This window comes from Hemicordylus capensis, chromosome 1 (genome assembly GCF_027244095.1).
Source record: "Hemicordylus capensis ecotype Gifberg chromosome 1, rHemCap1.1.pri, whole genome shotgun sequence".
Lineage (NCBI taxonomy): Eukaryota > Metazoa > Chordata > Lepidosauria > Squamata > Cordylidae > Hemicordylus > Hemicordylus capensis.
In genome coordinates, this window is record NC_069657.1 from 408,791,520 (window position 1) to 408,805,339 (window position 13,820).

At 40.7% G+C, this 13,820-nt stretch overlaps 1 protein-coding gene across 1 annotated transcript in view; it reads left to right on the top strand.

Annotated features, from left to right (window-relative positions):
• The window catches only part of PARP1 (poly(ADP-ribose) polymerase 1), a 72,389-nt gene that overhangs the window by 52,373 nt on the left and 6,196 nt on the right, over window positions 1-13,820 (top strand). Inside the window, exons 13-18 of the mRNA XM_053307209.1 lie at window positions 2,258-2,453; window positions 3,515-3,643; window positions 4,638-4,721; window positions 7,398-7,520; window positions 8,717-8,845; window positions 11,016-11,114. Of these exons, the coding sequence (XP_053163184.1) occupies window positions 2,258-2,453; window positions 3,515-3,643; window positions 4,638-4,721; window positions 7,398-7,520; window positions 8,717-8,845; window positions 11,016-11,114 (760 nt within the window). The remainder of the gene's footprint in view (window positions 1-2,257; window positions 2,454-3,514; window positions 3,644-4,637; window positions 4,722-7,397; window positions 7,521-8,716; window positions 8,846-11,015; window positions 11,115-13,820) is intronic.

Consider the following 13,820-nt stretch of genomic DNA (forward strand, 5'->3'; position numbering starts at 1 on the left):
ATTTAGGTGATGTACTGCTTTCTTTTTTGACAGGTCCACTGATCTTATATCCGAGCTCTTGTGTTGTTATTGTTGCTGCACTGTACATTAGTTGGTTTGTTTCTTGCAAATTATTGGTTGTTATTTCTGCAAGTGCAGCATTGACATCTTTTAATGCCTGAGGAAGTTGTTTTTTGGCAACTGTATTTAGAGCTGGAAGTCGAACCCTGGTGGTTGTTTGGTTCATGTGCTCAGTTATTTTTTGCTTTAGTTCTTGTCGCTTTTCTGTTAAACGGCATTTGGGTTTTTGAGGTGAAGGCAAAGGGGAGGTTGCCTGGTTTTGATTTTGAAACAGTTCAGCAACAGTGGCATCCTCGATTTCCAACACCTCCTCCACCTGCGCCTGAGCAACTTCTTCCATTGGTGATAATTCTTCTTCCATATCTTGAGCCTGTGTTGCTCTTTGCAGTTCTCCCAGCTCAACTCCTGTGAATACTTTATTTCTTATTATGAATCTTCTCTGGTCTGCTAGCCTTTGTTCTGTTATTTCTGTATCTGGATGCTTCTCTTTCCAAATTTGGTACATTCTTTTTAAATAACCTCTTCTAGTTGGACTAGACTTGTAATAGCAGATCATTAATTATTATTATTATTATTATTATTATTATTATTATTATTATTATTATTATTATTATTACATTTATATCCCGCTCTTCCTCCAAGGAGCCCAGAGCGATGTACTACATACTTGAGTTTCTCTTTCACAACAACCCTGTGAAGTAGGTTAGGCTGAGAGAGAAGTGACTGGCCCAGAGTCACCCAGCTAGTATCATGGCTGAATGGGGATTTGAACTCGGGTCTCTCCGGTCGTAGTCCAGCACTCTAACCACTACACCACGCTGGCTCTCTTGTTAGTTGACCAGTTAATCTTTAAGGTGCCACAAGACTGTCTTGCTATTTTTGAAGCAGTCTTATCTATCTTGGACTAAGTGACCTACTGTATAATCCAATTCAGAAAACTCGTTTGATCATCTTGCCTTTGTTCTTTGTGAGATTGGGTAATAATTGGTGTTACCCAAAAAGCGACACTTCCTTTTGTTTCTTACGTTTTTTAATTCAATCTCATTTCATTTTCATGATTGGATTAAAAGGTGGAAGCATGCCCTGTTGAATTTGAAGCTACCCTTCCACAGAAAATTTCTTTGCATCATTTTAGTTTGTGTAAGGTTGGTGTGGTTGGGTGAGGCAAACAGAATCAGAGTACTGTTTTGTTTGCTTAAGCCATAGGCTTATACTGTAATATAACGCAGCTGTAGTATGTTAAATAATAAAAGGAAAGTAAAACATCAGTTATCATAAAATAGTGAACTGAAACACTGCCAAAAATATAACTTTTTGGAATTGCTTTATGCATTGCAGCCACCAACCAAGAAACTTTTTGTGAATTGATCATCTGACATAAATATGATAAATTTCTACATCGCTAGGAAACATTTCTTGGAGGATACTGAAGGAAATTCAGCAACAAACCACTTTAATTTTTAATAGCTAAAAGGTCCGTTCATTACTGGAAGAAAATGTTCTCTTGATGTTTTCATATTCATTCTGTATTGCAATAACCAAATTTAATTCAAATGGCCTCAGAAAATAAACAAGTGTGCTCTGAACATTCACCTTCTCTCCTTATTAAAAGGTTAAATTTTGATCTGCACATACTGCAAAATAGGGCACGGTTGAGGTACTAGTATCTAGAGGTGGTAGCATAGATTTGTGCTACTTCATCCTACAGATGAGGATCACACTTTGTAGTGCACTCTCATTTAAAGGAAAATGCTTACTGCAAGTAAAATAAACTCTAGCACAGGGCCAGTCAACTTTGGCCCTCCAGCTGTTCTTAGACTACAACTCCCATTATTCCCAGCAACAGTGGCTACTAGTCAGGGATGATGGGAATTGTAGTCTAATATCTCCTTCTTGGAAGGCTACATCTCTGTCCTGGCACGTCAGGAAGGTAGGTTCTAGTGGGGGTTTTTTGTACTCTTAACCTTCTTGGTATTGCTTTTGGAACCCACATCTGAAAATCCTCTTATTTATGGAGCTGTTTTTTTCTTTTTTGGAATTGAACTGTGTAGATTTTCTTCAGTGCTGCTGTTTTTAAAATGGATGGCAGATGTGGACCATAGGAACCAGAGCTTTTCTGGCTGCACATATGTCCCCCATTCAGAACTGCTAATCAGATTTCCCCTTAATACCTGGTTTCTCTCATTTTCCTTGGTAGACACTGGGTGTTCCGCTCTTGGGGCCGTGTAGGCACAGTAATTGGAAGCAACAAGCTAGAGCAGATGCCATCTAAAGAAGAAGCAATTGAACACTTCCTGCGTCTGTATGAAGAGAAGACAGGCAATGCCTGGCATTCCAACAACTTCACTAAATATCCCAAGAAATTCTACCCCCTGGAAATAGACTATGGACAGGTAATTTCATGCTCCTCTCCTGTTCAAAAAGAGAAACTGTCAAGGTCATGCACGTAGAAGATACTTTTGATAGTTTAGGAGGAATCCCAACAGCAGGCATAAGCCCCACTGACCCAAACACTGAACTACCACTTTAAGAAGCAACTGCCCCTTCTTCCCCAGGAGAATACTACCACCTCTTTTTGAGTTTGTTTTGCATCTGTTTGGGAAGAAATCTTGTATTTTGTGTTTAGTTTCAAAAAATTACCTCACAGTGGGTGGGTGTGCGTACGCACTGAATTAAAACAGCACATGGGTAAAACTTCTCAGGATTGACCTGCAAAATTTGATTTCTGTTGTTGATATGCTAAGGGTCTGCTCTTTCTTTACCCCTCTTTACAAGGCTTTAAATCCTTACTGAAGACCTTTCTTTTCTGCCAGGCATTTGCCCTATAGTTTATTTTATTTCCTTTCCATTATCTATTTTAGTTTGCTATTTTTAATATAATTTTGATTGTAATTTTTAATGTTACCTTATTTATATGCCATTGTACACCGCCTGGAGTTTTTGGAGTGGGCGGTATATTAAATGCTTCTAATAAATAAATAAATAAATAGGCCCCAAATCCTATTTGGCTGATTACATTCTTGACCACTTAGCTCTCAATTCTCTCCTCACCCCACCCCCTACACTATAAAAACTAGCTCCAGTAGTTTTATAGTGTTGAGTCAAATGTGCCTAACTCATATTCCGGTAAACCTCCCCTCCCCTCCCCTCCCTAAAGGTATTCCAAATTGGGATCTCTAAATTTGGGGGAAATAACCACTGGAAATCAGTGTGTTTCTTTGGAGAAAAATAAAATTGCTTCATGTCCTTTTCCTTCTCTTAAACATTGGGTTATACTCCAGAGAGCTAGATTTTTAGATAAATGACTGAGGGGGGCATGGGGCAGGCAGTCTTCTACACTGCAGGATTAGTTGGAGAACTGCATGCATACTCTGTCTCCAGCTTCAGTAGAATTTAGTAAAATGCATTTCTGCTCCTATTCTGTGCATATATGTGTAACTTTCTCTTTTGCTAGGATGAAGAAGCAGTGAAGAAACTGACAGTGAGTGCAGGGACAAAATCGAAGCTTCCTAAGCCAGTCCAGGACCTTATCAAGATGATCTTTGATGTGGAAAGCATGAAGAAAGCCATGGTGGAATTTGAGGTCAATAGTATTTCTTAGTTTTAAACATGCTTTCCTTTTCTCCTTTTATTTACGATAATGGCAGCAGTACACTTATTTCCAGCACATAGGAAGCTGCCTCCTGCCGAGTAAGACCATTGGTCCATCTAGCTCAGCGTTGTGTACCCTGACTGGCAGCGGCTCTCCAGGGTTTCAGGCAGGAGACTTTCCCAGCCCTATCTGAAGTTGCCAGGGAGTGAATCTAGGACCTTCTGCATGGTGCTCTACCACTGAGATCCCTATGCCCATTCTTACAATCCAGCAGCCTGTGCCTCCTATCACAAAAAGGTTCATGATTCTCTTTCTGTGACAGAAGAAAGTGATGGGGTGATGATGAGGGGGTATATGTATCAACCTGATAGAAGCTTGCATACATGGGGGATGCGTCTTATTTAATTCATTTAATTTATATACTCTCTTTGAGCTATCGTGCAATTTTAGGGAGTGGCATTTTCAAACAAGCAAGTCATTTCCTAAAACATTCTTTTAATTTATATACATTCTTAATAATTTTTATATTATATATGCAACCCCTGCTAACTTGGCAAAGAGGCACCTTTTTAACGTGGTAATTCTCTTTATTTAGCAGGGGGAGAGTAACTGGCCCTATCCACCCCTAGCACAGGACCTCCAGTGACTGTTGCTGGTGTTTCTTTTAGATTGTGAGCCCTTTAGGGACAGGGATCCATTTTATTTATTATTTGTCTGTGTAAACTGCCCTGAGCCATTTTTTTGAAGGGCGGTATAGAAATCGAATGAATGAATCTGAAGTAGAGAGATCCTGTGAGATCCTGTGGCACCTTGACCTGTGACTATTTAAATAGACGTTTATACAGACCAAAGTCACGTATAAAAGTGCTTCAGTTCTCTTTGTGGAAATACTGTATCTAGAAAGTGATCCCTCAAGTGATTGATCTCTGATTGTTTCCACATAATGAAGTCTTGCTTTAATTACTTTCATTTATTTCCTTGCCAGATTGACCTCCAGAAGATGCCTTTGGGGAAGCTAAGCAAGAGGCAGATACAGAGTGCATACTCCATCCTTAATGAGGTCCAGCAGGTAAGCACGAAAGGAAGACCTTTTATCATCATTGAGGGAATTCCTAAGGCAGCATAGGCTGGTAGTCAACTGGGTTCTCAGCCTTTTTGCTGCATCTACAGATTACCCTTCTCTTAAGGAATTTCATTTAATGAAAGCAAGGTGAAGACTTTTATCTACAGTGAAAAGACTTCTTTATTCTTTTTGAAGTCCTCTTGCTCAGAGGGGTCATCAATGTTAATCAGAATGGCTGCATCAAAAAGAACACGGCTTGACTACGCAATGACTTTTCACAGGGTTGGCAGCAGACTAGTCCTAATTTGGTCCTTTGCTATTGAAGCCTTTGAAGAGTGTGTGTGTTAGAGAAGCCATTGAAGTTGAGCTAGATTGATGACTTTTATAAGCTGATACTGTTTCACTGATGTCAGCAGTGGCTGACTTGAACTAACTTGGCCTAATACTTTAATAGGCTGGCAGTGTTTTTCATGCCACCACGAGAAAGCAGCAATGGAGATCTATTATTTATTTTTGTTCTAAATAAATTGAGCCTGACTTCATGCTCAGCTCTCTGCTTGACTGCTCTGGTTAGTATTAAAATGGATGCTTGTTTAGATTTTAAATCATCTGAAGAATGCTGCTTGCTGCTCCAGAACTGCTCATAGCAATGCTCAATAAGCTGTTCCTTGCTCTATTTAAATTTTTTGCTGCTGCTACTGCTACTACTACTATGAATATGTGTATACCACTTTTCAACAAAAGTTCCCAAAGCAGTTTACATAGCTTAGTTAGTAAATAAATAAGATGGCTCCCTGTCTCCAAAAGACTCACAATCTAAAAAGAAACATAAGATAGACACCAGGAACAGCCACTGGAGGAATGGGGCCAGTTGCTCTCCTCCTGCTCTATAAAGAGAATCACCACTTTAAATAGGTGCCTCTTTGCTCAGTTAGCAGGGGACAAGTTAGCAGTTAGTTCTGTTTTTATGTTTTTATTGAATTGTTTTTAATCTTGTTAGGAGAGGAGAGCTAATCTAGGAGAGGAGATCTGGACTTGTGGTAGCAAGCATGACTTGTCCCCTTAGCTAAGCAGGGTCCACCCTGATTGCATATGAATGGGAAACTTGATGTGTGAGCACTGTAAGATTTTCCCCTCAGGGGATGGAGCCACTCTGGGAAGAGCAGAAGGTTTCAAGTTCTCTCCTTGGCTTCTCCAAGATAGGGCTGAGAGAGATTCCTGCCTGCAACCTTGGAGAAGCTGCTGCCAGTCTGTGAAGACAATACTGAGCTAGATAAACAAATAGTCTGACTCAGAATATGGCAGCTTCCTATGTCCTATGTACCCTGGGGTCTTAGGACAAAGGGTGCTATATAAATATACATAAAGAGCAGCATGTACAATATTCAAAGAAAGATTTCCAAGTAAACACCATTGGCCAGTTTGGGTATAACCCAGTTAGGAACTGTTTCACTTTGTGTTTGGTTCACCATTTGGTTTACTTTGTGTTCACCATTTAATGTGGTTCACTTTGTGTTTGTTTGGCATGCTCAAGAAGTTATAGAAAATCAGTGTGGCTTTTTTTATTTTAAGGAAGAACATTCAAATATGCATGTGTCCACCTGCATTTTAAAGTAATACAGTTCTGGGAGCACATATTTTTTTGTAAATTTGGATTGGTTCTGTGGAACTGTAAGGAATGTTTTGATACAATTCCTCAAATAAGATGAAAGTATTTATTTTGGCCCATATGCTGCCTGTCTTAATTCCATTTTCAAGAACTGATAGAAAAGTAGAGTGAATGATAAGTTATTCAAGAAGATGTTGCCTGTGACACCTTCAAGCTTAATAACTTTTCTGTGGTGTGAACACTCATAGGCTAACGTCTACTTTTCAGATTCTTTTTTACAAGCTAGATAATTGAAACATTACCACCTACATTTGGACAAACTACTTTGGGTTGTTGTTGTTTTTAAAATCAAAATTCATGATAATACCAGATTTTTAGCTTGCATGATCTTTCTTCCGAGGTCGGTAAAATGAGTATCCAGAATGTTGGGGGGCAATATGCTAAATCATTGTAAACCGCTTAGAGAGCTTCCAGCTATAGAGCGGTATATAAATGTAAGTGCTATTGCTATTGCTATTGCTATTTAGGACTCTCAGAATGGCCCAACTGTTCCTGCCTATAGACTTTTGACTCCTCACCATATTATTTTAACACTTCAATCCTATACACACTTTCCTGGGCATAGACTCAACTGAACCCAGTGAGCTTTACTTCTGGGTAAACATTGATATATTAGGCTATAAAGCATGCTGAGTACATGCTTAACAAGGGCTCCTCAGCCAGCTGTAATGCAGCTTTGCATATCTTTGTAAGATCATGTTAGCTTGTTACTAAAAGTGTTACAATTTCAAAATGTTTGCTTTGGTTTTCTAAAGTTCTAAATAGCTAATCTGAGCTAGGACTAGATTTTTGTTAGCTGTGTAGCTCAAGTGCACATAGATGTTTCTGTAAAGATGTTAAGCTTTTAATTCATGGTTGATTTTTTAAATTGTTAAATTGTTTTAAGTTTTTGTATATATTTTAACTTGTTTTATACTATTGTTAACCGCCCAGAGATGAAAGTTTGGGGCGATGTACAAATGTAATAAATAAATAAATAAACTTTAATTTTGCTGCTTTTGTTTCCTCTGTAGGCAGTTTCTGATGATGGCACAGATTCGCAGATACTGGATCTCTCCAATCGCTTCTACACTCTAATACCGCATGACTTTGGGATGAAGAAGCCCCCTCTTTTAAATAACCTAGACTACATTAAGGTATTGATGACAAACAGGGGTCCACACATTTAGGATTACTGGTAGCTCACTAGCCAGCCATTATATGGGCTTGCCACCAATGCCCTCTCCTTTCCCCAAATCCTTTCTGGCACACAGGCAGAGGCCTTAGGAGAAAAGTGGATCTTCTGTCACTTGCTCTGAGATATGAAGAGGCTAAGAAACAGTGGGAGCCCTCTCCTGCTGCTCAAAAGGATTCCTGGTGTTTCTTAGCTTTTCAAAAATGACATTGGAAATGATTATGCCTGGGAGGGTGTCGTGTTCTACATGATCCCCACCTCACATTAAGGTCACCGAGAGAGGTCCATCTCCGGATGCCGCCAGCTCGTCTCTGGAGCAGGCCTTCTCTGTAGTCGCTCTGGGGCTGTGGAATGTGCTCCCTATAGATATTAGTGGATTAACATCTTTACCAGCTTTTAAAAGAGCCCTTAAGACACTTGTTTTAAAGCCTGGCTTTTAGTAATTGTTGAATGTTTTTAATTGTTTTAATCGCTGCTTTGTTTTGTTTTGTTGTATTTATTTGTGTGGACCACCTAGAACCTTTGGAGTAAGACAGTTTATTAAATAAACAATAAATGAGACCTCTGGGGAGGAGATCTGTGTGGTGCTGGGTGTCCTGCTCACCAGAGGGCTGGAGGCACTTGCCACTAGTGAGCTTCCAAGGGACTTGTGGAGACCCCATGGAGAGTCTCTGACTCCGATTGCAGAATTTAGTTTTGGCATCTAGCACAGAGATCACATAAACTGTCTTCCTCCAGCTAGAGAGTGCTTAAGATAGTGGTAAAAACCTAGCTGTTTAGTTGCGCCAGTATCATTTTTTTTCCTAAGCCAGTATAGGTTAGTGGACAGATGTTGAACTTGGACCAGACACCCAGGTTCCATTTCTTGCTTTGTCATGAAGCTTACTGGATGACTTTGGGCCAGTCACCAGTTCTCAATCTAATCCTCTTGCAGAGTTGTTAACATAAAATAAGAGTATGGGCAGAAACCGCATCCACAGCTCTTTGGAGAAAGGCTGGGTTAAAAATAAGCTAGGCTTTGTCACTTGGAACCTTGCTGACTTTGTGATGGAGTCTTAGCACTGAGTAGACAATTAGTGCATAGTCTGCTTATTGCATTATGTCTGAAGACCACAAAATATGTTCAGTACCAAGAACAATTTCTCTTTCTTATTCAAGTCCAAAGTGGAGATGCTGGACAATCTGCTGGACATTGAGGTTGCCTACAGCCTCCTAAGAAGTGGAGGTCAGGATGGAGATAAAGATCCAATAGATGTGAACTATGAAAAACTCAAAACGGATATCAAGGTAAATGATGTGGGAAATAAAGTGATTTTATATTGTGAACAGGGCTTCCCATGACTGGCTTCTTTCTAACTTTGATGGATTTGACCTGTCCTTTGACAAGCTTTGATTGGATTTTGATGTATCCTTTCCATGCATCATCCATGCAGATAGATGGCAGACTGTGGCAAAAATCTAGTTTTCAGCGCTTTTGACCATATGCCTTCGACAAGCAATTCGCCTTGTCACTTGATTTTTACATGCTGTCTGGATTTCAAACCTGTCCTTTTTTTCTTATAATCTCGTGCCAAAATAAGCATATTTATTTCCCTTGCACATTCTGCACTCTGTTTTCCTCTGGGTAACCATTGGGTTGATTGCTGAACAATCAAAATCGGATTAACGGGGTTGGGGGAAAGCCTAGTTGAGTGTTCAGGGAATGGTAAAGACTAAACCTGCTTTAAGAAAGCTGGTTCCTTTAATAGTAATCTGACTTTGGTTATCTTCTGGCAATCAGCCTACGCTTATTGAACCTAATTCCTCTTAAACAAGCATTAAGAGACCGCACAGATGGGAGTGCCCTTCTGTGGCTGCAGTCTTACTGGGAATAAAGGCCAGACTGTGTTACGTTAAGCACGTAACTGGTCCTTGCATGATCATATGAAGCAGCCTTATATGGAGCCAGACCATTGGTCTATTTAGCTCAGTATCTTCTATAACAGGCAGCAGTTCTCCAGAGTTTGATGTTAAATCCAGCCAAGGATTTAACCTGGGACCTTCTGTTGCAAAGCAGATGCTGTGCTGCTGAACAACAACCCTTCCCAATCTAGACTGGGACCACAGCAAAGGCAGAGTGAAATCCCCTACTCCCCCTACATGTCACAGTTCCAATCCTGATTGGAAACACAACACCATCACTGTATCCCTCCCCTGCTTACCACTGATATTTAAGACACAAAAATCAACCATGTAAGGCCTAGTGATGTGTTTAACATAACATGTACTTTGGCTGTAAGCCTCATGCAAAACAGTGCAATTTACATCTGAATAAGCATATATAGGATTAGGCTGTATGTCTGTTCCATAATCCTGACTGCTGTGCCTGTGCTTTAGCTGATAAATCAAGCTGTGCTCTTTACCTCCTCTTGACATCTCACTGGAGCGCAAGGCTCCCCACCCCACCCCCGTCCTCAAACTATGAATTTAGTTCTGATCTGAGTAATTCCTCATAGAGATAGCAAATACTCCCCTGCTAGCCACAGTTTGTACCATATGGTCTCTGTGCAGTCCCATATAGTCCCTAAAGACATACCTATTTTCCCAGGCCTTCAGTTGAGACCAAATTTTAACTTTTAATGTGTTTTTATCTAGCATGATTTTTATCTTTTTATGAATTTTAAATGTGTCATTATTATTATTTACATTTTATATCCCGCTCTTTCTCCAAGGACCCCAGAGTACTACATTAAGTACTACATACTTAAGTTTCTCCTCCCAACAACCCTGTGAAGTAGGTTAGGCTGAGAGAGAAGCGACTGGCCCAGAGTCACCCAGCAAGTATCATGGGTGAATGGGGATTTGAACTCGGGTCTCCCTGGTCCTAGTCCAGCACTCTAACCACTAAACCATGCTGGTTATATTTTATATTTTTAATTTTGTACGCCTAGAGATTTTTATACTAGGCTAGGCGGTATATAAATAAATAAATAGCTACAGAGCCCTATACATGTAACTGTACAAACACCAGTTCCAGGCAACCTACTTTTTACTTTGAGGCCTATTCCTCCTTTTCCTTTGATCCCTTGTGGGTCCAATTCCATTACATATTCTCTAACTGTACTATTACTCACTCGCCCTTCCAGCATTATGTTTTGTCAATGCTACGATGCTCCAAGCCCCAGTTAGTGGTCACAAGTACTCAACATCTTTGCATTCCCCAGCATCCCCATATTAAAATTAAAGTGAACTAACTAGAGTCTGGACTCTCTTGTCCAGAATCCACTTCAAGCGCCCATTGATTCTGTATTAAACATGTGATGGTTTAGTCAGGTTTTTTGAGAGTAAGACTAAGCCTCCCCCACTTTGGAAGTATTGTAGTCATTTGATTAAAAAGTTATAAATAGCCAATATGTTGACGGATCCTTTGCTTCATTAATTTTCCAAGGAAACCTTTTTTCCTCTGTTATCTGCATAGGTAGTAGACAAAGATTCAGAAGAGGCCAAGATCATAAAGCAGTATGTTAAAAATACTCATGCAAGTACACATAATGCTTACGACTTGAAGGTCATGGAGGTAAGTTGTGATTAGAATTGGTTATTCCTTGTTACTTTTTGTACAGAATTGAGTATGTAGCTAACCTTAGCACTGAACTGTGTTATGTGAAAACTTGTACTATAGTGATTGATACCTTTTCCATGATTGATCCAGGGCTGCACAACTTTGGCTTTCCAGCTGTTAAGAACATAAGAACAGCCTTGCTGGATCAGGCCTAAGGCCTATCTAGTCTAGCATCCTGTTTCCTTCAGTGACCTACCAGATGACCCTGAGAAGTCCACAGGCAAGAGGTGAGGGCATGCCCTCTCTCCTGCTGCTTTTGGAACTCCTCACAATCTGGTTTGGATTTTACTATCTTGAATACTTTTGTTGTTGGACTACAATTCCCAGCATCTCCAGCCACAGTGATCATTAGGGTTGGTGGGAGTTGGAGTCCAACATCTGCAGGAGGGACAAAGTTGTGCAGCCCTGGTCTAGATAGAAGTCTCACACTGTGCTTGGGTGGCCTCTGCAAGCATAATGCAACTCACTCCTTAACTATGCTTAAGGGATTGGAGATGGGCTGTGTGATTGTGCACACTTTCTAGCAATTGCCACCTCTTTGAGTGCCAGTTCTGTTTCCTCACAAGCCTGCCTGGGATTCCCCTACCTTGGCTTGGATGAAGATCTGGATGATACACCCCAATCCAGCTGATCCTGCGACACTGTTCCTAAAAAATAAGGGAGCAGCACAGAATGTGCTGCTGTGCCAGTTTCTGAAGCATTCCACCCATAATCAGCACAGGCACGATGTCAGCAATGGAGCGTGCTGTAGCCCAGCTGCAAAGGCTGATGACGAGACCCAGATTTCTTGCAAGAGAAATTCCAAGAGGCATGCACCACTTCTATTTAGAGGGGCTAGCATAATTGGCCAGGGAGGATCAACCTCATTGCTCAACAGGGCTTCCAAGAGCTAGGCCCAGAAAGGAGATGGCAGCTGTGAGTGACATTTAACCTACCTCTCTTCCAAATCCAAGGACTATGGGGTGTGGAAAGTCTTAAATCATGGCTAAAGGTAGGGATCCACAATGTTACGTTTCGTTCATTAGCCAGCCATTATTTGTGCTTGCCAGCAATCCCTTCTCTACCCTCAGATCCTTTTCTAGCACACAGGCAGAGGGTTTAGGAGAGAAGTGGGTCTTCTGCTGCTTGTACTGGAATATGGCTATGGTAAGGAACAGTGGGAGCCCTCTCCTACTGCTCAGAAAGGCTTCCTGCTGTTTATCATCTCAAAAATAGCAGTGAAAATGAGACCCCTAGTGAGGAGATCTGTGTGGTGCTGCTGGGTGTCCTGCTTGCCAGAAGGCTGGGAACACTGACAAGTGGATTTGTAGATGTCTCGTTAAAAGTCACATGGGTTTATGCTCACTAGGGTTCCATCCTGAGTCGGATTTGAAATGGCGTGTTGAAGCTGATGTCAAATTCTTAAGATGGAAGTCTAGTCAACTATGGTTAATGGTGATGCTAGTATAACATTTAACAGGCTGGCAAGGAAAGAGAATCTGCACTCAAGAGAAGACTTTCTGTGGGGAGGGAGCATACTATCCCCTGGAGCAGTGTTCCTCAGCGTTTTGGGAGTCATGGACCAGTACTTTATTCATGTGCAGTTTCCTGGACCAGCAGTTAGTAAGGGGGTCCCCACCCCCAGGCACCTCCCAAAAAACCACTTCGGGCAATTCTCTGGAGCTCATTTCCAGGCAGCCCTCTATGCTGGATAATGTTCATTTCAAGGAAATGAAATGAATGTTATCCAGCAGTAAGGGCTGCCTGGAAATGAGCTCCAGAGAGCTCACAGTGGCCCCCGCTGGCCCAAAATTGTTTTTTGGGAGGTGATTTTTATTAGTGATGCCTCATGGACTGGTACCCAATGCCTCGTGGATCGGCACCAGTCCACAGACCGGTAGTTGAGAAACACTGCCCTGGAGCATCCCTTATTCCCTACACCTCACTGAGAGGTGGACTGTGTTCCATCTGCACTAGCCTCCAGTTCTTCTCCTACTCCTTTCTGTAACAAGTGAAATTGTTATATTGCACTTGTGCACCCACCCACCTTGATATCTTGTTAATTTTGTTTGCACATTTCTTCTAGTAGAAACTAAAGAGTCGACTCCGTCACAATCGAGTCTTAGGTTCTCCTTTTTTCAGTGAATTTCATTGAATTTCATCAAATTTATTGAAGTGTGTAGAGCAGAAAAGATGCAATTGTGTAAATAAGGTGAGGGGAGGAGCCTGCTGTTCTGGAAAAAGAGTTTATATATAGGAAACTCACAAAGACTAGTTCTGGGGTTATTAAGAACAAAAGGGAAATGCAACAAGATCACAGGTATGGATATATCCTAAGCTTCTCCTTGGTGCTTGCAACTGACTAAATCACAGGTGCATAATAAAAGTCAAGTCTAAATTCCTCACACACAATTGTCTCATTCATTTGGGTTAAACTTATAAGTAACATCAATCTCAAACTTGGACATTCAAAACAAGATTATTTTGAAGAACTCAGTTTTAAGCTATTTTAGTATAATGGTTAAAGCTTTAAATATTTGTTTTTAAAGCTGCTAGGTTTTTTTGTCCCTTAAATTGGGAAATATTTTAGGATTGTCTTCATACTAGTGAAGAAAGTATCTAAATTTAAAACTTATATATGATTTATGTCATAATAAGACATGAGTATGTGTGTACATATGC